Raw genomic sequence first — 22,353 nt, 5'->3', positions numbered from 1 at the left:
GATAAAAAGTGATGTTTAAATACTTTTAAGATGTGAGGGCCATCTGGCAGAGACATCTGTCACCCTATTGATCACCAGGGTTGATTCTGCTGATCTGGCTGGCTAGGTTGGTGACCCCTTTCTCCCTCACGCTCCCTGTGCGTCCCTCCCGAAGCCGCGCTCAGTCAGACCAGACAGGACAGCCTTCCCAGAATAGAGTAGAGACGGGCTGTGCTGCGGTCCAGGGTGGACGAGTGGCTGTGTTCTCCTGCTAGAACCTCTAGACAAGCTCTCCGGATCCACTTATAGGAGAAAGGAGGGAAATCAAGCTTCCAAGACTCTAGACACATCCACATGAGGCACTGCACATGGCAGTCTGCCTTCCTTTAGGAAAAGGGGAAAAACAAACAAACAAAAGAACGCTTCAACTGCTTTTATACAGTTGATAGCAATTTCCTTTAAAAAAAAAACCACTAATTTTTACATATTTGATAGGATCACAGTATTCACCAGAGTTTCTCTAGCATGTTCTCTGTCTATTGAAACTGCGATTTTATATCTTTTTTCCCCTCCCCCGCGATTTTATATCTTTATCCATTAAATCGTTCTGAAGTATTCTGTTTTCTATAAACAATGGTTTTGAAGGTAATTGCGTTTGAGTTTTAAGTGCTGTAATATATTTTAATATATGTTTAAATATATATAAATATATTATATATAATATGTTATATATAAATATATGTTTAATTAATGTTCTCTTTACTGCACTTTAAAGTGTATTTCTGCTTGTTTCTCTTCCAGTTCTCATGTTTCAGAATCTGTGAACAATTCCATCTTTCATCAAATAGCAGAACAGTTGCAGCAGCAGAACCTTGAACAGCTCCGGCAGCAACTCCTGGAACAGCAGCATCCTCAAAAGGTCCTGAAACCCCACCACCACCCCCCTTTGCTCATCAGGGTTACTGCTCTGGAGTGGACAAGTCACAGGCTTTGTTTCCATTAACTGCGCTTTCTCCTCTGTCTAGTTTCTCTTGTCCCTCTTCAAAGCAGTACAGTTTCCTTGAACCACTAGGTAGATAAGATTGTTCAGGACCTTTATGCTGTTTTATATAATCGGACAAATGCATTAGGAGAGCATTGTAGAAATGAACTTCATATGCTGCATGTGGAGAGCAGAAAACACAGCTCTTCCTGTACTTGCTGTTCTCTTAGTTATCTTATCAAATAATAAGGTGCATTTGCTGTGTGGATGGTGATAACAGATTTCTATCTTAAACTAGACTTATCGTCATATGTGAGAAGTTAGACAAGCATTTGGCTGCTATTGCACATCACAGCAAATAGAAACTTAGTGGAATTAAACTGCAAATGTAAAAATATAATATGCATAGATTAATACATTAATACATAGGCTATAATCATTTTATTAGTATGCTTAAAAATTTAAACACTAAGTATAACATCTCAATAAGTCATAAAAATATTTAACTTTTGGAGATATAGAAGATGAAAAAATATCCACACTTTTTTTTTTAAAACTTGATTGATTGATTGATTGATTGATTGATTGGATTGGTTTTTAGGCCACATCAAGCAGCACTTGGGTCACTCCTGGCTCTGCACTCAGAAATCGCCCCTGGCTGGCAGTGGGACCATTTGGGATGCCAGGAATCAAACTGGGTCCCTTCTGGGGCAACCACATGCAAGGCAAATGCCCTACTGCTGTGCTATCTCTCTGGCCTCCATAGCCACATTTTTGAATAAATAAAATATGTCAGGTTGCAGGGCTAGTGTAAAAATATTGCAAAGCCTATTTTGTTTTATATATATGTATATGTATATGTATATGTATATATATATATATATATATATATATATATATATATATATATATATATATATATATATAACAGATATTGAGGTAAACTGGGAGATGTGTGTTAGGAAATGCCTCCCTCTTACCTTTTTTCTATTGCTCAAATTTTGGGGCTCTAGTAAATTTTGTGACCATGTCACAAATACTTCATTTAACAAATGGCAGATATAAAGAAAATGATCTGGCTTTAAGTTAACCTCTTCTCTAGTGGACCAGGTGCTTCTAAATAAAGATAAGACCGAATTCTAGTTTCTGTAAGAGAGCCATAAGTGAAGGACAGGAAGGAAGAAGGAGCTATTACTTTGGAGAGTTAACAAAGTCTAGACATTGTTGGGGTATGAACTTGGCCTTTTATTTATTTTTTTCTTTTTGGGCCATACCCGTTGACGCCGAGGAGTTACACTGGTTATGTGCTCAGAAATCGTGACTTGGAGGGATGGAGTGGTGGCGTAAGTCGTAAGTCATCTGCTTTGCATGAGCTAGTCTAGGACGAACTGTGGTTGAATACCCCGGCATCCCATATGGTCCTCCAAGCCAGGAGCAATTTCTGAGCACACAGCTAAGAGTAACCCCTGAGGGTCACCAGGTGTGGCCCAAAAACCAAAAAAAAAAAAAAAAAAAAAAAAAAGAAAGAAAAGAAAAAGAGATAATGATTTGGGAGACTATATGGGACGCTGGGATATCGAACTGCAGTCCGTCCTAGGTTAGCATGTGCAGAGCAAATGCTCTACCGCTTGCGCCACTACTCTGGCCCGAACTTTGCCTTTTAAAAACAGATAGTAAATATAATATGGATGTTAATGATGTATGCTGGACTGGAACTTGATATTATGGGGAGGTAATTTCATGACTGGATTTAAAGTACTTCTAATAGAGTCAATTTTGTATTAAGCATATCTTTACTTAAGAATTCAAAGCTGTGGAGCCAGAGAGATAGTACAGCGGAAGGGCATTTACCTTGCATGTAGCTGACCAGGGAGGGACCTGGTTCGATTCCTGGCATCCCAGGTGATCCCCTAGCCTGCCAGAGGATTTCTGAGTGCAGAGCCAGGAGTAACTCTGAGTACTGCTGGGTGTAGCCGAACAACCAACTAATCAATCAATCAATCGAGTTTAAAAAAAGAATTTAAGGCTGTAAGATTCAGTAAAATGAAAACATATAGATGCACTTTAAATAAAACTAAGTTATAACTAAAAGGAAAGGAATATATAGCTACTGTTATAATATAAATTTACAGAGCTGTATAATCAGAGGCAAATAAATGGCTATACTGATGGAAGAGATTAAACATCAGATTTGGTTAGCTATGACTGTGACATTTTTATTTGTTTTACTTTTGTTTCATTTCAGAAGGTTTAGTAGAAACAGTAAAATCAAGGTGGAGCTCTTGGCTAGCTAACTTAACTTATACATAAAACCAAGTTATTAAATTAAAAGTTAAATAGAACCTTGAGAGTGATTCTCAAGAATCTCACCTACCCAAAAAGAAATCTGCACTTAGTTAATTGCTCTATACATTATCTCCAAAATTTTAGAGCATACAGTAATAAGATCCCCTTGAAAGGAGTAGATGTTCTTAAAAGCTTCGTTGTTCAAAAATGAGTGATGAAGAAAAGGGAGTGAAGAAAAAAGGCAACTTTTCTAAAGCATAAGGTGGGTAGTGATTAAAAACTATAACATTTAGAGTCGGAAAGATCTCAGCAGCAGAATAACAGTAAATTTATTTTTATAATAATTATTTTTGGTTTTTGGGCCACACTCAGTGTTTCTTCTGACTCTGAACTTAGAAATTAGTTCTGGCAGTGCTTGGAGGACTGTATGGGAGATGCTGAGGATTGAATTGGCTTGGCCTCATGCCCGCAAGTGTCATAACTACTGTGCTATTCTCTGGCCCCAGTAACAGTAAATTTAATACATTATGTTATTGGCTCTAACATTTGCGTTATTGTATTTAAAATAGTGAAATATGCAGAAAAATTGGTAAATATTTTATCAATACACTCAGTGTGGCTGCATAGAAGTTACATGAGTGTCCAAGAGAAAAGACTAGAATTGCTAGTAATTATAGTACCTCAAATCACATCTGAAATATAAGGTATGTTTGATAGTACAGACACAAAAAATGGGAGGATCTTGAGAATAGTTAAATTGTAAGAAACCTAGTGATTATATGCTTTAAGAATGATTTCTGGGGGCCGGAGAGATAGCATGGAGGTAAGGCGTTTGCCTCTCATGCAGGAGGTCATCGGTTCGAATCCCGGCGTCCCATATATGGTCCTCCCGTGCCTGCCAGGAGCAATTTCTGAGCCTGGAGCCAGGAATAACCCCTGAGCACTGCCGGGTGTGACCCAAAAACCACAAAAAAAAAAAAAGAATGATTTCTGTGGGCCCGGAGAGATAGCACAGTGGCGTTTGCCTTGCAAGCAGCCGATCCAGGACCAAAGGTGGTTGGTTCGAATCCCGGTGTCCCATATGGTCCCCCGTGCCTGCCAGGAGCTATTTCTGAGCAGACAGCCAGGAGTAACCCCTGAGCAACGCTGGGTGTGGCCCAAAAACAAAAAAACAAAAAAACAAAAAAAAAAAAAAAAAAAAGAATGATTTCTGTTTTGAAAGTTATAGTTTCTGATTTATATAATTTCTTGATTTTTAGGAGAGCTGTAGCTCAAATGAAATGCTGCTGCTGAAATAGACAACATTTCTAAAGGGGCTTTAATAGAAAGTTAAGGGGATTAGAGTGATTGTACAGTGGGCAGGCTGCTTGTATTGAACACAAATAACAGATTCTATCACCAGCATGCCATAGGGTCTCCTGAGCAGTTTGCTAGGAGTGACCCCTGAGCACAGAGCCAGGAGTAAGCCCTGAGCATCATTGGGTGCCGCCTCCTTCCTCCAATCTGTAAAACCAAAAAAATTTTTAAGGAATATTAAGAACAAAATATTGAGCCCCTCAGTGTAGAGCTGTCAGTGGAATATCAGAAATATTTAGTTGTTTTGCTTCAGTAATATTTTTATAGGATAGTAAAACAGCAGGAGTATACTTAAACACAATGCCTAAGTTGAGTAAAATATTAAGGGGCCTGAATTGTTTTTAAATGAGTCAATGTCTATAGATTCAGCTAAATTACATTTTAGGCTGCTGAAGTTGTAAGGTTATTAGAATAATAAAAATAAGGGCAGATACTATAGAAATAGTATGTGGGGAGTTTAGTTAGGCCTGGTTCTAATAGATCGTTTTTAAAAAGTGCATTTTTAATTAATCTTAAAAGTAACTTAGAGCCGTTGGGATATTACAGTGGGTAGAGCGCTTACCTTACACTCACCCCACCTGTACATATCCCCAGAGACTGCCGAAGTGGTTCCCAAGTACAGAGCTTGAAGTAATCCCTGAGCACCACTGGGTGTGGCTCCCAAACAAGCGAAGTAGAAGTGAAAGCAAAGGGGGTGGGGAAGAGAGCATCTTTAGAAACTAGAAATAATTAAAATGGAGCAAATATTTTAAAGTCAACTAAAATTTATAAATGGCAAACATTCTTTTGATAAAATGAAACAATTCAGATTCCTGCGACAAAATTAATGCAAAATGAATGAATTCCTTTTGAATGGAGATAGATGTTTTTGTCCTTGGGGGATTTTTTTCTTATCAATTCTTAAGTTTGAGAAATTCATACAAGATATAATCATCTGAATACTTATTCAGACTCTGACATTTCCTTTTGTGCTAAGTTTTATCCTCTTCCTTAGTGTCTGCAATCCTCCTATTTCTTGGCTTTTATCTTTGCTTTACTAAGAATTGAAATGATACCCTCAAATGTTTTCTTTTTACTTTTTGTCATTTTTATGTAGAAATGAAAAATTTAAATGTTGATTCTTGTGTGGAAATTCTCCAACTTTATATCTTCTTGAGATTTAATTCTGTAATTTTAACAATTTAGTAAAACAGTTTTGATGATTTCTTTTTTAAATCACCTGTCTCAACAGTTTCTTTTTTCTAAAGCTTATTTATTTATGTGTAATAATGAAACAATTCCTAGGATGGTGAAATAGCAGTCAGTGTTTCAAAATAGAGAAATAAGCCCTCTAAGATACCTTAGTATCTCTTAGTTAAAGGACCAAATAATGAATAAAATCAATTTTAATTGAAACTTAATTTTAAAGTTTATTTCAGTTCTTGATAAAGCCCCTAGAAAGGAAAAAAATCATAAATTTGGGGATCCATAAAGGTAGTACAGGGGTTAAGGTGCTTGACTTGCATCCAGCCAATCCTGTTTTGATGAACCCCCATACCTACATGATTTATCCTCCCCCAAGTACCAGCAATTGTCACTTCTGAAGCCAAGCCAGGAATAGCCCCTGAACTCAAGGAAAATCAGACTCTAAAACTAAAAGTCAATTGTAATGCGTTCTGATGGTTATAACCAAGGGTTAATCAAGAGAAGTGGTGGAGATATGGCTAAGATTCATGAGCTGAGTGGGAGAAGTAATTCATGTGAGAACATGTGAATACTAAATTAGCTTACAATCATCTCAGTGAAATTGAAATGGATCTTGCTGTATTGTTTAAAAACTTGCTCTTGATACAGTTTTCAAGGGTTAGGTCAGGATTCTGTGCTAAAACCATGTTTGATTTATTAAACAGTGGAAGTGTTTTCTAATTCCACCTTGACCTGAATTTATCACTAAATTTTGAAAATGCTATTTGTTCTTTGGGAACAATGAAGAAACTTGGAATTGTTTGTTCAATATTGACTTCTGGCTCTTAATTTTTCTGCCTTGTTAACCAGCTAAATGTCACTAGAGTAGGAGTAATATACTTTGTAATACTTTATGAAGTTGTTATGGCATCATAAATTTGAAATAAATAGAATATTTTATAGATGTACATTTGTACATCTCAGTGTTACTTAGTTTAACATTAGAGTTAACACTTCAGTCCTACAAATATCCCTATTTGATCACTGCTTCTAAATACTTTATAGATCGGTAGACTGAATTCTAGTAACCCATTCTTAAATAACCATACTTATAATAAGTGATGTGGGGAAAATGGATCTCAAGATCTACATTTTAATACTGGCTTTCCTTTGGGATGTTTTACGTATCTAACTGTACAAGAAAACACTTTGTGATTTATTCCTGGAGTTAAAGGTCAGGGAAGTTGAGCATTAAAAATGCTAGGTCAGTGATTTTAATATTGTAATTTGGTCTTAATTTTTTTTATGTGGGGGGGGCTTTTGGATCATACCCTTCGGTGTAGAGCTGACTTCTAGCTCTGCACTCAGGAATCACTACTGGCAGTGCTTCAGGGACGATATGAGGTGCCAGGCAAGAGCCTTACCTATTGAATTAATGAATATGGCCCATTATTTATGTTTCTGAACATGCAGTATGAGAATATTAACTTTTTAATATAAAATGCTTTATTTAGACTTTTTATAGCATTTAATAGCAAGGTCCCTTATCAATGACATGTTAGACTTAAATAAAATAAATCTATTTTGACTTAATTAAATGCCATTCTATAGTATTCACTCCTGGCTTGGGGGACCATATGGGATGCCAGGGGATCGAACCATGGTCTTTCCCAGGCATCACAGGGCACACAAGGCAGAGGTACCGCTTGCACCACTGCTCCAGCCCCTCATTTTCTTATTCTTAATAGTTCCTGTTTTCCTTAGTGAAAACCTAAGTGCTGGACTACATGCCTACATCAGATCTGGGGTTTGAAGTCCAGCACTGCCTGGAAGGACCCAAGCATTGCATTGAGTAGCTCCTGAGCATTAGTAGACATGGTCCTACACAGTTTGCCAAACCTACTTTTTGATAGTCATTGCCTCTCTTTTTACAAATATTCTATTTTGCTGAATTCTTTTTTTTTTTACAAAAGATTGATATTAATTGGATTATAAATTATCTTTATGTGAAATGTCTATTTATTTCTGTACTTAAGTTTTCATTTCCAATGATATTATTTTTTACTGTCCATGTATTTGCTTGCCTTCTCAATAGGCAACTCCTCAGGACAGTCAGGAGGGAACATTCGGGTCCGAGCATTCAGCGTCACCTTCACAGGGCAGTAGTCAGCAGCATTTCCTTGAACCTGAAGCAAATTTGGATGATTCCATAGATATTCAGCAACAGGTAAGAAGTAAATGCTTCTCTGGGTCATGCATTTCTAAATTGAATTTGACAGAAATGTATAAAATACTACCATTGTCATGTTCTGAATACCCCCGACCTTTATTTGGAGGGGTTTGGGCCACACCCAGTGATGCTCAAGGGTTACTCCTGGTTCGGCACTTAGAATTAACTCCTGGCAGGCTTGGGGGGACCATAAAGAATGCCAGGGATCGAACTCAGCCACGTGCAAAGCAAACACCCTACCACTGTGCTACTGCTCTGGCCGCTGACAAACACTTTTATATTCCACACACAGACCATTGCATTAGATTTTAGTGCTGACATTAATCTGGTGATTCTTTTTTTTAAATGAGAGAATTACCAACTCATGCTTAAACTCAGTCAGGCTTTTTGTTTGTTCTTTTGAAGGATATGGATATAGATGAAGGTCAAGATGCTGTGGAAGAAGAGATCTTTGACCAAGAAGCCAAGAAAGTGGCTGTTCGCTCAAGATCACGAACACATTCACGATCACGGTCAAGGTTCAGTAATTATGTTTAAACATTTTTTATTTTTATATATAGTCACTGAAAAATTACAGTTATTTGTGATTAGGTTTCAGGCATACAATGGCTCAACACCTATTCTGTCACAAGTATTCACTTAACCCTAAGTACCCTTAGTGGGGTATTTGTCATTCCCCATTCTGTTTATATCCCACATATGAGAGAGATCCTTCTGTGTCGGACTCTCTCCCTCTGATTATATAACCACTGCTTTGTAGCACAGTTTGAAGTTGGAGAAAGTGATGCTTCTCATTTTCTTTTCCTCCAAGGATTGCTTTAGCTATTTTTGGGGGGAGTAGGGGAGTGATAACAGTAATAATTTAACAGTAAGCTTTATGGAAACATTTAAAAAATATTGGCTTTATTTTTTCCTTGGGATTAAAGGAATCATTTTTCTTAGAATGATAGAATTTTAGAAGTAAACCAGCATTTCAAAACTATAAACTTCTGTTTTTATGGATATGCTTTTGGATATTTTGGTAATATTCATGTGTCAGAGCTGTTTAGATTTGGAGGGTATTGTTAGTGGGGTGGTGTTCTTTTTTTTTTTTTTTTGGTTTTGGTTTTGGTTTTAGGGTCATACCGGCTGTGCTCAGGGGTTACTCTTGGCTCTGTTCTCAAAAATTGCTCCTGGCAGATTCGGGAGACCATATGGGATGCTGGGAATTGAATGGGGTCCATTCTGTGTTGGCTGCATGCAAGCAAACGCCAAACCACTATGCTATAGCTCTGGCCCCTGGGGGATGTTTTATTTTTGGTGTTTTTTTTTGTTTTTGTTTTTTGTTTTTTTTTGCTTTGGCTTTTGTTCTTGCTACTGTTTTGGGGCCAGATTTGGGGGTGCCTGCTAGGTCTGTGCTCAGGAAATACTCTTTTTTTGGGGGGTGGGGTTTGGGCCATACCTGGCATTGCTCAGGGGTTACTCCTGGCAGGCACTGGGGACCATATGGGACACCGGGATTCAAACCAACCACCTTAGGTCCTGGATCAGCTGCTTGCAAGACAAACGTCATTGTGCTATCTCTCTGGGTCCGTCAAAGAATTTTTAAAAAGCTTAACCCAATAATTTTTTTGTGTAGACTGTACACATCTTTATGCCATATAGGCATAAAAACTTGAAGTCATTAGTTTATTGGTTTGTTGTCTCTTTTTTTGGGGGGGGGACGACACACATCGACAGTGCTCAGGGCTTTCTCTTGGTTGTGCTTGGGATCTGACTGATGCCCAAAATTGAACTGGGGTTGCTTACATGCTAGGCAGGTGCCTTACTCACTACTATTTCTTCAGCCTATTCTTTTTTTTTTTTTTGGTTTTTGGTTTTTGGGTCATACACGATGTCACTCAGAGGTTTATTCCTGGCTCTCTGCTCAGAAATCACTCCTGGCAGGAGGCGCGACCTTGGGATTTGAACCACCATTGGTCCTGGGTTGGCCACTTGCAAGGCAAATGCCCTACTGATGCGCTATCTCTCCAGCCTATTCTTAACAAAGTTCTTTTACATACTGTTTCTTTCCTGAAAATCTGAATAGCAAGTGCTGGAAGAAGGGCAATATTTTGGGTGATCTCCCCTAGACCCCCCCCCCATTATAGTTTGTCTTAAGAAGTTATTATGTTTATGTTGCAAATGAGAACTTTTTAAAACTTACTGTTTTTAAAGCAAACAGCAGTTAGTGCTAGATTTCCTTTCTTTTAGAAGTGTCCTTTTTTTTTAGCTATACCTTCTCAAAAGCATTTTGATTAGCTCAGTGGCATATGGTTGATTGAAAGAAAAGATAGTGTTTAGTATTTGTATTGAAAAGTCAAGCACCATGAAATTTTAGAAATTGAAAATCTGTAAGCAGAATTAAAAACATTGTTTCTTGAGACCGGAGAGATAGCACAGTGGTAGGGCATTTGCCTTAGATGCAGAAGAATGGTGGTTCAAATCCTAGCATCCCATATGGTCCCCTGAGCCTGCCAAGAGCGATTTCTGAGCATAGTGCCAGGAGGAACCTCTGAGCACTGCCGGGTGTGATCCAAAAACCAAAAACAAAAAAAAAAAAACAAAACAAAAAAACAAAAAACACTGTTTCTTAATTTTGTTTTTTTTTGGGGGGCCACACCCGTTGGATGCTCAAGGGTTACTCCTGGCTAAGCGCTCAGAAATTGCCCCTGGATTGGGGGGACCATATGGGACGCCGGGGGATCCAACCATGGTCCTTCCTTGGCTAGCGCTTGCAAGGCAGATACCTTACCTCTAGTGCCATCTCACCGACCCCTATTGTTTCTTAATTTTTAAGAATTAAAATTTTATTTTAAACTTTTGTTTTCAAGCTTTATTTTGGCCTACCCCTCCCTGTGAGGGGCATGGAATCCCTAAGTGTGTTCCCTTGTAAATCTGCTTTCTTTCATCAAACAGATAAAATTTGTGTGCACGGGACCCCTCCCCCCAATTGCACTGTAGGCACCTTTTAGCCCTTGTAAAATTGTGTGTGTGTGTGTGTGTATGTGTGTGTGCTGACTAAAGATCAATTTGTTGTTGGTTTTTTTTTTTTTTTTTTTTTACTATTCCTGAATCTTGTTTGAAAAATGGATTGGAAAATACTGAGAACAGGGGTGGCATTTGCTAAAATCATAACTCTTCCTCTATCACCCACTGAGAATCATTGCAAAAGAACATTGGTGGGTTTTTTTTTTTTGTTTTTTTTTTGGTTTTTCGGCCACACCCGTTTGATGCTCAGGGGTTACTCCTGGCTAAGCGCTCAGAAATTGCCCCTGGCCTGGGAAGACCAGGGGATCGAACCTCGGTCCTTCCTTGGCTAGCGCTTGCAAGGCAGACACCTTACCACTAGCGTCACCTTGCCGGCCCGCAAAAGAACATTGTGACTCTTGAGAAGCAACTATATTTGGAATGTGCATGTTTGATGCTTTCATGTACTTAAAAATTGTAAGACATTGCTATATGCAAGGTAAATTTTTTTCATTCTCACCTATAATTGGGCAGTTTGATAGAACAACACTGTTCTCAGAAGTTAAGTCACGAATTTTTTTCAGGTCACCAAGAAAGCGAAGGTCTCGATCCCGCTCTGGTTCTCGGAAACGCAAACACCGAAAGCGCTCACGTTCACGTTCGAGGGAAAGGAAGCGGAAGTCGTCCCGTTCCTACTCGAGTGAGCGGCGAGCAAGAGAGCGAGAGAAAGAACGGCAGAAGAAGGGCCTGCCCCCGATTCGCTCCAAAACGCTCAGCGGTAAGAGATGCTAGCACCCACACTGTCACTGCCACTCACGCTCAATGTTGATCTCACACTGAATAGTGGCCAGGGGTTACTAAAGTACTAGGTCCCTGAGTAGATTATTGGGAGGAGGGGGATCTGGGCCACTCTTGCTGTGTTCAGGGCTTAATCCTCAGGATCATTCACTCCTGGTGAGCTTGGATGACCATAAGGGATGCTGGGAATCAAACCCTATCCAGCCACAGTCTATTGTTCCTAGTCCAAAAATAATGTTTTTAATTTGAGCAAACATACAAGTGAACTAGAGATCCGTTCGGATCTCTTAGTGCCTGTTTTATAGGAACATTGATGTCAGTAACTGTCCTAATGAGTAGGACCATCAAATTTGTAAGTGTAATGATGACATGGAGGACAGGAATGTCGATGGGGGTGGGGGACTGGTGGTGGGAAGGTTGCACTGGTAAAGGGAATGAACTTTTTATGATTGAAACCCAAAAGCAAGCATGTTTGTAGCCTTGGTGCTTAAAGATATTAATAAACAAAAAAAATGATAAGAATATCAAAGCCACTTAAACATTCTGGATTACTGCAGAAGGAAAGATTTCTCTTGAATGCACTTTCCTGTTTCTCGATAACGTATGATTTGTTGGCAGTGAGAGTTTAAGGAGAGGCCTAGGCAGCAAATATTAGTTCAGGATGTGAAGCGCAGGAAAGTAAGCTCTTAACAGTTCAGCCTGAAGAAATTTTCATGGAATTTCACTTCTCAGGTGACCAAATATCTACAAAACGAAGACTGAGATAGATACACTGACCAGGATACCTACTTTTCAAATACATTCTGCTACCAGAGAGTTGATAGAATTTGTTCTACTAGAGAATTGAAAGTCCAGGTATATAACTAAATGTGCAAGAGAACCTTTCCTTACCAAATGTTGCAGTCGGAGCAAAGGAGGCCAGCTGGCCCAGAATCCAGAATCCTAGTTCTTCAAGCTAGACTTTCCTGATGTTTGGCAATACTCTTGTAAAATGCTTTATCCCGTTGTATGTGAACGGGATACTTTAGAACTTTAGAACTTCGGATAAGCAAACAGATGTTTAGGGTTGAGTCATAAAATGTTTATCATGCTTCCTCCTGAGCTTCCCTTCGGAATATCAACAGTCAGGCAGAACAGTAGTACAGGAAGAAGCAACAGGTAGGAGATGGGGAGACACATACACACACCCCAGTTTTTTTAGATAGGACTTTTTTTTTGATTTTTGGGTCACAACCAGCAGTGCTCAGAGATTACTGCTGGCTCTATGCTCAGAAATTACTCTTGGCAGGCTCAGGGGACCAAATGGGATGCCGGGATTTGAACCGCCAACCTCCTGCATGCGAGGCAAATGCTTTCTTTACCTCCTTGCTATTTCTCCGGCCCCAAGATAAGACTTGAAGTTTTCTCTCTTCTTGATCTCGATTGTGACCATTTTGCTACCCCAGTTGTTACAGAACTGCCCTTATTAGTGTTGACGTTGCTGGCTTTCATTCTTTGAGAGCTGCAGTGGCCAGTGTGAGTCCTGCAGTGCCTGGTCAGAGCTTGGTTCTGCTCTGGTTCTTGTACTCTGGGCCTTGCACATGGGAGGTTTGTGCTCCACTGCTACAGCTGGCTCCCATGTACTCCTAGGGTGCTCTCTTTTTCTGGCCATGATAAAGAATTTTTTAAAAATGCAATGAATACTTGAGGATATATAGTAAGCATGTTTTGTTTTTTAACCTCAGACCTTCCTAAAAAAACAGAATCCGGTTCAATTGGGGAGCAAATGATCAGGTCATAGTGTTTTCCTATTGCTGGTCCTTAGGCAGAACTGGAGTTTTTTTTTTTTTTTTTTGGTTTTTGGGCCACACCCGGTAACGCTCAGGGGTTACTCTTGGCTATGTGCTCAGAAGTTGCTCCTGGCTTGGGGGACCATAGAACTGGAGTTTTTACTAGGGCAGAGGTTCCCCAGATTCAACTGACTTACTGCCCCCTTGTGAGGAAAAACAACTGAAACCCAGCTCCCCCTTGGAAGTCTTTCTTTGGCAGACACAAAGTACCTCTCTGCTGCTTGGGGCTTTTATGCTGCCTTGGATCCTTCCAGTAGTCCTAAGGGTAAGGGAGGAAGGAAGTCAGTTCTCTCAGAGCCTTCAGAAAGACTAGTGCTGCTGTGACCAGAGTTCATTTTTTGTGTCTTCTGAAACTGCTAAGTTTGATAAAGAACTCAGACTACCCTTTGAGAATTTGGTTTAATAGTAAGTTACGTTTGCAAATAGTGAGACTGCCTGAAGCAGCACGCAATCATCAGGTCTCAAAGTTCATTTCTAAGCAGAGAGACCTGCTTGGAAAATACCTGTTCTCTAGGGAACTTGTTCTGTAACTGTCCATAGTACATCCTGCTCTGGACCTGCCTGGCCTCTTACAAAGAGGGAAGGTTATGAAAGAAAGAGCTGCATACTTTTTAATGGTTTTTACATAAATTTCAAATTCCATTAAATCGCAAGTCTATTAGTATTTGCTACTAAAATGTTTTCAGAAAAAGATGTTTAATTATAGGCATGAAAAGTGGCAACATGTATCATGTATTAACATTTGTGTTTTGGGGTGAAAGTACACCAGCACATTATTTCCTTAAGGATACAATGATTGCTTATGGGCAGAACTGTCTTGTTTCAGTACAGGAAGATCTTTTTTTTTTTTTTTTTTTTTTTTTTTTTTTTTTTTTTTTTTGGTTTTTGGGCCACACCCGGTAACGCTCAGGGGTTACTCCTGGCTATGCGCTCAGAAGTCGCTCCTGGCTTGGGGGACCATATGGGACGCCGGGGGATCGAACCGCGGTCCGTCTCCTAGGCTAGCGCAGGTAAGGCAGGCACCTTACCTCCAGCGCCACCGCCCGGCCCCATTACAGGAAGATCTTTAAAGGTGTTCCGAGAGGATTGTACAAAATTGGTTTTGCAACTTCGTTACATGCCTTCAGTTCTCATGTTTCAATCTGTCATAGTCGTCATAAGTGATACCAAGCATCCCCCAGTCATTAAAAGTGCAGTTGAGTTTACAAGCAGATTCATGTAAGAGACCAGCTTGGCAAAGGTGTCAAGGCCTATCCAGGATGTTCGGTGATTTTAGTCACGCAAGTCCTGATTGACCAGTAGTTTCAAAGGCACCATATTGAATTCATTTGTACTGTTTCCTCAGCTGTCAGAAGACGTGACCTGATTGTGCTCATTTATCTCTCATGTCTTGGCAGTATGTAGTACGACTCTCTGGGTCGGTCAGGTGGACAAGAAGGCTACGCAGCAAGATCTAACCAACCTATTTGAAGAGTTTGGGCAAATTGAGTCTATTAATGTAAGTAAACAAACAAAATAATTGCACTTCTTTCTTCACACACATTTTAGTTCCTACAGCTCAGCAAAGTCTGTCTTCAGCAGGTCACATCTTCACAAAGAATAACTTGAATCACTGATATGTCATTCTCCTACTGTTTATCATCCTTCTTAATATTTCCCACCTAATGAGATTTTAACATACTCTCTCTTGTAATGGTAGAGAATCTTTCCCAACACATCCAGTCTTCAATTGGATTAAAATTTTTAAGTGAATAAGCCAAGGCACAGGGAATTGTAATCACCTGCCATAGACACCTAAGTAGCTGTCTACTTAGACATAGCTGATAGCTGACATCTGTGTCAGTCTTTTGCCAGCCTTTTCTCCACTCTTTGGTCTCTTCTTTCAAGTAAGTCTTTGGAAAACATGTGTTGTGGCTGGGGATTCCCCAGTAACTGGAGCCAAAACTCTGTAACTTTTCAACTTGATTCAGTGATTTGTCTTTGAGTGTTCTCTTCTTCCTGAAGGCTTGTTGCTTTTCTTGGAGTAAAACTAAGTAATGAAATATTTCACAATCACTAATTTGTTTCAAGAAACTTAAATTTAAAACTTAAATTTAAACTTCTTTCTGATAGTGATTGGACCTCATTGTATTTATCAGGAAGTTGGATGGTTTTAGTGTTCTATACCAGTATTCTTGTTCAGAGCCAATTTCATTTAATTTGTGTGGCCATTTCATTTTTAGCACTTCTGTGTATGCTCTCAATAGATATTCAACACAGTGCTGGTCGAGTAATTAAGCTATGTCATATTACCAATAGAAACTAAATCTGAGTTGCACCGATAAAGGACATTGATGACTACACTGATGGTTGGTTGAATGTTTTAATTTAGTTATTTAAAGTCCCTTTATTTTGGGGCTGGAGTGATACGATGTCACAGCAGTAGCATGTTTGCCTTGCACGTTGCCGACCCAGGACGGAGCTGGGTTCAATCCCTGGTCCTCCCATAGGATCCCCTGAGCCTGCCAAGAGCAATTTCTGAGCACAGCCAGAAGTAACCCCTGAGCGCTGCCAGGTGTGGCCCAAAACCACCAAAATAAAACAAAATAAAGTCCCTCTATCTCATGAGAAGTAGTTACTGCAGGTTTGACTTGTTTGCCCATGAATAACCGCTTTGAAATTTTAATTTCCAATTTTCAACTAATGGTCTTTAGCTGTGGTTGCCTACTCAAAATATATTGACAGATTGAAAAGTAGTCTTGTTCATGGTCAGTATCTTTAGATTTTTATTGAATTCTGGATTAGTATAGATAATTCTAATGTAAAGTGGAAATCCCTGGTTGGGGTAGACCTCGGCTCTAACTGGCATTTTGGGTTTTGGTGGTGCTGGTCACATTTGTAGTCATAGACTACAATTTGGCATTAGATTGCCTTATTCCTTCATCTTCTAAGTGACCTTCCTAAATCTCTAACTTAAATTTGATCTGGCTAGGTTTTGAATTTGGAGACTTTTTAAAAACAAATCTTTGTGAGTTATACCATAAACTTGGGTAAAGGAAACAGAAAATAATTCATTAGTAGACAGTAGTCAGTATTTTATTTCATTGAAGCTGTACAATGCTAGAAATCATTGTTTTCTTTTTACCTTTTCTAAAACCTTTTTTTTAATAGATGATTCCTCCCAGGGGCTGTGCTTATGTCTGTATGGTTCATCGACAAGATGCATTTCGGGCTCTTCAGAAACTTAGTTCTGGATCATATAAAATTGGATCTAAGGTTATTAAGGTAAGATTCATAGAACTTCAAGAAGTGGAGAAAGGGGCCCGGAGAGATAGCACAGCGGCGTTTGCCTTGCAAGCAGCCGGTCCAGGACCTAAGGTGGTTGGTTCGAATCCCGGTGTCCCATATGGTCCCCCGTGCCTGCCAGGAGTAACCCCAGAGCAATGCTGGGTGTGGCCCCAAAAAAAAAAGAAGTGGAGAAAGGAACACAATTCTCAGTCTATATGGTGTTATTAAGAGTGTTAAGTGGGGGCTGGAGAGATAGCATGGAGGTAAGGCGTTTGCCTTTTATGCAGGAGGTCATCGGTTCGAATCCCGGCGTCCCATATGGTCCCCCATGCCTGCCAGGAACAATTTCTGAGCCTGGAGCCAGGAATAATCCCTGAGCACTGCCGGGTGTGACCCAAAAACCACAAAAAAAAAAAAAAAAAGAGTGTTAAGTGTTGAGTTCATTTTGTTTTCTAACTTAGAACTTAGCTCAAAGAAATATGTTCCATATTGTTGGACTCAGAATTAGATAAAGGCAAATTAAATCCAGGAACCAACAACGGAGTTAAACAGATCTTTGAAATCACAAGGCCCTAGTGAAAGGCAGCCAGGCTCCTGAACCATTCCTGTTCGTGCTCAGGGGCTGCTTCTGACTATCCTCCGGGGATGTCCTTATGTGGTACCAGGGATTGAGCCATGATCTGCTGCATGCTAGGCAAGCGCCTGAACCCATTCTGTTGCTCCAGCCCATTTAAATTAGTTTTAAATGACTTAGAAAGGAAGCTGGTTATAAGCACTAGTGCTTTTACAAGTTTTATTAACAGAACACTCCAAGTTTTCTTGATAGTTTCAGCCAGTGGTCCTCAAACTATGGCCCGCGGGCCACATATTTTATTTGTATCTGTTTTGTTTCTTCATTGCAAAATAAGATATATGCAGTGTGCATAAGAATTTGTTCATAAGTTTTGTTTTTACTATAGTCAGACCCTCCAATGGTCTGAGGGACAGTGAACTAGCCCCCTGTTTAAAAAGTTTGAGGACCCCTGTCAGGTACTTGGTCAGTTCAACTGATTTTTTTGGCATTTGGGCCATACCCAGCAGTGCTCGGGTTACTCCTGGCTCTGCCCTCAGAAATCAGTCCTGAGAGGCTCAGGGGACTATATGGGATGCCAGGAATCGAACCCAGGTTCATTCCAGGTCTGCCGTGTGCAAGGCAAACGCCCTACTGCTGTGCTATATTGTTCAGGCCCCCAAACTGATTTTTTTAATTAAATTTTGTTTGTAATTTATTCACATGATTTTAATCATTTTACCTTACACATAGTACTATAAACATTTTCTTTGTTCCTGACAGATTGCTTGGGCCTTAAACAAAGGTGTAAAAACAGAATACAAACAGTTCTGGGATGTGGATCTTGGAGTTACTTACATACCATGGGAAAAAGTTAAAGTGGATGACTTAGAGGGTTTTGCAGAAGGAGGCATGATTGATCAGGAAACTGTGAATACTGGTAAGTTTCCAAGAACTATCCTATGCACCATCATTTCATTGCTTTTGTTGTGAGCCCAGGCATGACCCAACTCCAGCATTTCTTCCAAGGTTACTACTCTGAGAAGCATCCAGAAATGCTAGGCTTGGGTCATATGAAGATTGTGTGTAGTGTGACGATGTGAACTTATATACTATTAACCAGTAGTGAAGTTGCTGAGGGATATTAGGGGAAAGTTGCCAGTCCATGTTTTAGTGGAAAAGAATAGAATGAAAAGCTGAAATGGCTTTTCGGTGATTTGTTTTGACAGAATTGAAGCCAGAATTTCTGCTGCTGAGCTGCATCTCTGAGTCAGTGTTGTTTAGCTTAGAAAAAGAGAAGCGAGAAGAGGTTTGATGGAGGTGAAAAGGAGTCAGGCCTGGAAAGAGCTTTCTGTCCCATGGGAACATCTTGTGTCAAGTCCACTCAAGAATTTTAAGTCCAGGGCCAAAGAGACAGCTCAGTGGGTTGGTGCACATGCTTTGCATGTAGGTTTAGTCTGTAACACTGCTCTGTCCCCAGCGAGCAGCTTTAAAATGATCCCTAAACACTGAAGGAATAGCCAGATTAATAGCTATTAAGGAATAGATCCCAAGCAGGAGCCAAGTTTGTGATGAGCAGTCTACTCAGCCAGATAGGTACGAAAGTCACATATATAAAGTCTTACCAGTCAGTGTTATAAAGTCTTACCAGTCAGAGTTTTGATGAAGCAGATGGAAAAACTTCTAAGAGAAACTTTTGAGTATCTGAGTCCTCATTTTGCCTAACTTTCCAGAAAGATTTTATTTGACCATGTTTTCTTTTGGTCTTCTCTTGTATCTCATGACAAAATCATTTATTGTATTAGAACTGCCTTTGAAATATATCCGTTGTGTTTATTATGTATATTCTCTAGTTTTTTTCCTTAGATGAAATGATTTAGTGTTTCGCTATTTGCATCTCTTGTCATACTTACTTGGACCCCTAGTGTCCTAATCAGACTGAATCTAGATAAATTAGGATTTTGCAGACCCACCTAAAGGATTGAGGCATAAAATAGACCTATAATAGAATGAAAAGTTACACCTAGCCAAAGAAAATTAACTCCACCTCTCTTGTTCAGAATGGGAAACTGTGAAAAGCTCAGAGCCTGTTAAAGAGCCAGTGCCCGCAGCGCCGAGCCCAGCACCCCCAGAGAAGGAGCCCGTGGCTACCACTCAGGCTGAGGTTTTCCCTCCGCCTGTAGCGATGCTTCAGGTCAGTGCTGGGTGATTCTGTCTTGGGTCAGAGTTGTACTTACAGTTCTGTGTTGACTCACTAATTTAGAATGCATAGAGGATGGTCAGAATAAATGCAAGTTCAGTATGTTTTTTTAAAAAAAAAGTTCTTGAAATGTATGACTGTTCTTTAATGTTCATTGAACAATTATTGATAAATTTGTCCCTGATAATCATTATGCCAGGCCCCTGGGAAACGGTACATTCATCGGTAAAACCAGCAATCCCTGCCCTTATGGAACTTTTATCACCACCACCACCCCCCAAGTAGGGGAGACTTGGAATATGTTTATGAGACCCTGTGAGGAGGAGGATCAAGAATGCCTAGTATCTGGGATTCTTTTTGTTTATGGGCCACACCCAGTGATGCTCAGGGGTTACTCCTGACTATGCGCTCAGAAATCTCTTGGCTTGGGGCACCATATGGGATGCCGGGATGGAACTGAGGTCTGTCTTAGGTTAGCACGTACAAGGCAAAACACCTTACCCCTTGCACCACCACTCAGGTCCCGGTATCTGGTATCAGATTTTTAAAACTGTCAGGGCAAACCTCATTGACGTTGAGACTTTTGAGCAAGGAGTTAAAGCTGAGGAGGGAGGGGTTCCACTGTGGGCTCTTCCTGGAAGAGCCTTCAGGAATGGAACCTTCAGTCCTAGAAGGGCCTATGCCAGGGTGTGGCTTGGGCATGCTGCCAGTGGCCTAGGAGAATGCACTGAGAGCCCTCAATGCCAGGGAGGCTTCCAGAAGAAGTTTGGTTTTTCATTTAGATAGGATGGAATCACTGGAGGATTTTTCTCTAAGGAGTGATTTGTTGTAATGAGGTGTTAAAGTGTTAAAGCTGCTATTTTGAGATTGGACTAGTGGGCGTTGAAGAAAGCAGGGAGAGCAATTTCGAGACAATTACAGCAATCCATGTCAGGAATGATGGTGACTCAGACTAGACTGATAGCAGTAGGAGAGGGGGGAATCAGATAGAAGGTGTTGGGGGGGGGGTGCCCCCCATCCCTTCAGATTTTCCCTCATCAAGGATTCCAGACCATAAGGGCAGTGAGAGTCCCCTTAGCACATGAGCAGTAGCAAGAGTTAGGCCAAATCTAACCACTGCCCTCTCTAGATTCTCTAGAGCATTTCAGCCTTGCTCACTGGGACTCCTGACAGCAGAGCAAACTCTTTGGCCTCTGTGATGGGGACTCAATATGCAGCCTTGTTCTAGTGATTTACACCATTAAGCCATCTTCTGGGAACCCTCCAAGGTGTAGCTTCAAGGTGTAGCTTCAATGCGGTGACCATCGTAATTTTGTTAGATTTGCTATGAAAAGCAGTTCCTAGGGCCCGAGAATGGGGATGGTGTGGGAGGAGTTGTTTTGGGAAAGGTATTTGCAACTTTGTCTAAAGCAGGTGAAGTTTGAAGATCTTTCAGATAAAGTCGAAATGTTGACTAGGCTGCTAACATACTGTGATCTTTAGGAGAGAGTGCAAGCCAGTGCATAGATATTTGGAGATTACTAGTCCTAGGGTGGTGAGTAAAGGTAGTTGACAGTACAGTGAATGAGAAACTCCAGTTAATTTTGGCATGCTTTCTAATGGTGGTTAGGATGTTACACTAAATTTCATGTACTTGGTGGGTGGTGCCAGTTCCCAGTTGAGTATGAAATTTCATCTTCAGGTAGAACCATTACTTTCTATCACTTGACTACGAGAGTTCACAGTCCCCATGTTTTTGATTTATTGACTGGTATTGATTCTCCTTTATAAAACCCAGGTAGTACACACAGTTACACAGAAGGCAGAAGCAACATGTTGCTGCTAACCTTCCTTATAAAGAAATTAGAAACAACTTAACTCGACCTGCCCCAAATTGTTGTCATTACAAATGTATGAAGTAGTTCATGGGCTTTTTCTTTTCTGTCCACAAAAGATCCCAGTAGCACCAGCTGTGCCTGCAGTTAGTTTAGTGCCACCAGCATTTCCTGTGTCGATGCCGGTTCCTCCTCCTGGCTACAATCCAATTCCTCCACCTCCTTTTCTTCGAGCAAGTTTTAACCCTTCACAGCCTCCTCCTGGTAAGGAATTGTCCTCTTCTACAGTTAATTTGAAGTTCAGCATATATTAATTCTCTGTTTTTACTAGTTTTGTTGCTGTAGGGTGGCCATAGCTATGTCAAACTCCCCCGGGGCCATTGAAGCGCAGATTGCTGGACCAGGTATTTGGCTTTATAAGGCCTGCGGAGGATCCTTGATGTAGCTTTAATAAGTTCCAAGGTGATACAGAGTTCAAGGACCATGCAACAGAAAGGAAATGGCATGATTTTATATCACTATGCTACTCTTAATCATGACCGAAAATTCATGTTTTATATAAAAAATGTTCCACAATTAGAAAAAAATGTATAACATACATAGATGGGTTTTCCTTAAAACACACACAAATGTGTTTCCATTTTTACACAAATTTTCTTTCTTTTGTTTTTTTTGGGGGGGTCACATCCGGCAGCACTTGGGGTTACTCCTGGCTCTATGCTCAGAAATCGCTCCTGGCAGGCTATGGGGACCATATGGGATGCCGGGATTCGAACCACAGTCCTTCTGCATGCAAGGCAAATACTCCAGCTCCACGCTATCTCTCTGGCCCCTACACAATGTTTTTTAATATTTTTTTATGTTAGTTTTTTGGTCACACCCCATGGTGCTCAGGGGTATTACTCCTGGC

General features: G+C 40.2%; 1 protein-coding gene across 2 annotated transcripts in view; it reads left to right on the top strand.

Annotated features, from left to right (window-relative positions):
- SCAF8 (SR-related CTD associated factor 8) overlaps positions 1-22,353 on the top strand; it is a 127,730-nt gene that overhangs the window by 26,660 nt on the left and 78,717 nt on the right. For both annotated transcript variants that reach the window (XM_049765322.1, XM_049765321.1), the window contains exons 8-16: positions 781-898; positions 7,863-7,994; positions 8,403-8,515; positions 11,570-11,763; positions 15,010-15,110; positions 16,763-16,876; positions 18,213-18,369; positions 19,490-19,623; positions 21,563-21,707. In XM_049765322.1, coding sequence (XP_049621279.1) covers positions 781-898; positions 7,863-7,994; positions 8,403-8,515; positions 11,570-11,763; positions 15,010-15,110; positions 16,763-16,876; positions 18,213-18,369; positions 19,490-19,623; positions 21,563-21,707 — 1,208 coding nt within the window. The remainder of the gene's footprint in view (positions 1-780; positions 899-7,862; positions 7,995-8,402; positions 8,516-11,569; positions 11,764-15,009; positions 15,111-16,762; positions 16,877-18,212; positions 18,370-19,489; positions 19,624-21,562; positions 21,708-22,353) is intronic.

The sequence above is a fragment of the Suncus etruscus genome, chromosome 18, assembly GCF_024139225.1.
Source record: "Suncus etruscus isolate mSunEtr1 chromosome 18, mSunEtr1.pri.cur, whole genome shotgun sequence".
NCBI classification, from domain to species: Eukaryota; Metazoa; Chordata; class Mammalia; order Eulipotyphla; family Soricidae; genus Suncus; species Suncus etruscus.
Note: the sequence above shows the minus strand (reverse complement) of the source record. Positions and strands in the feature narration are given on the sequence as shown.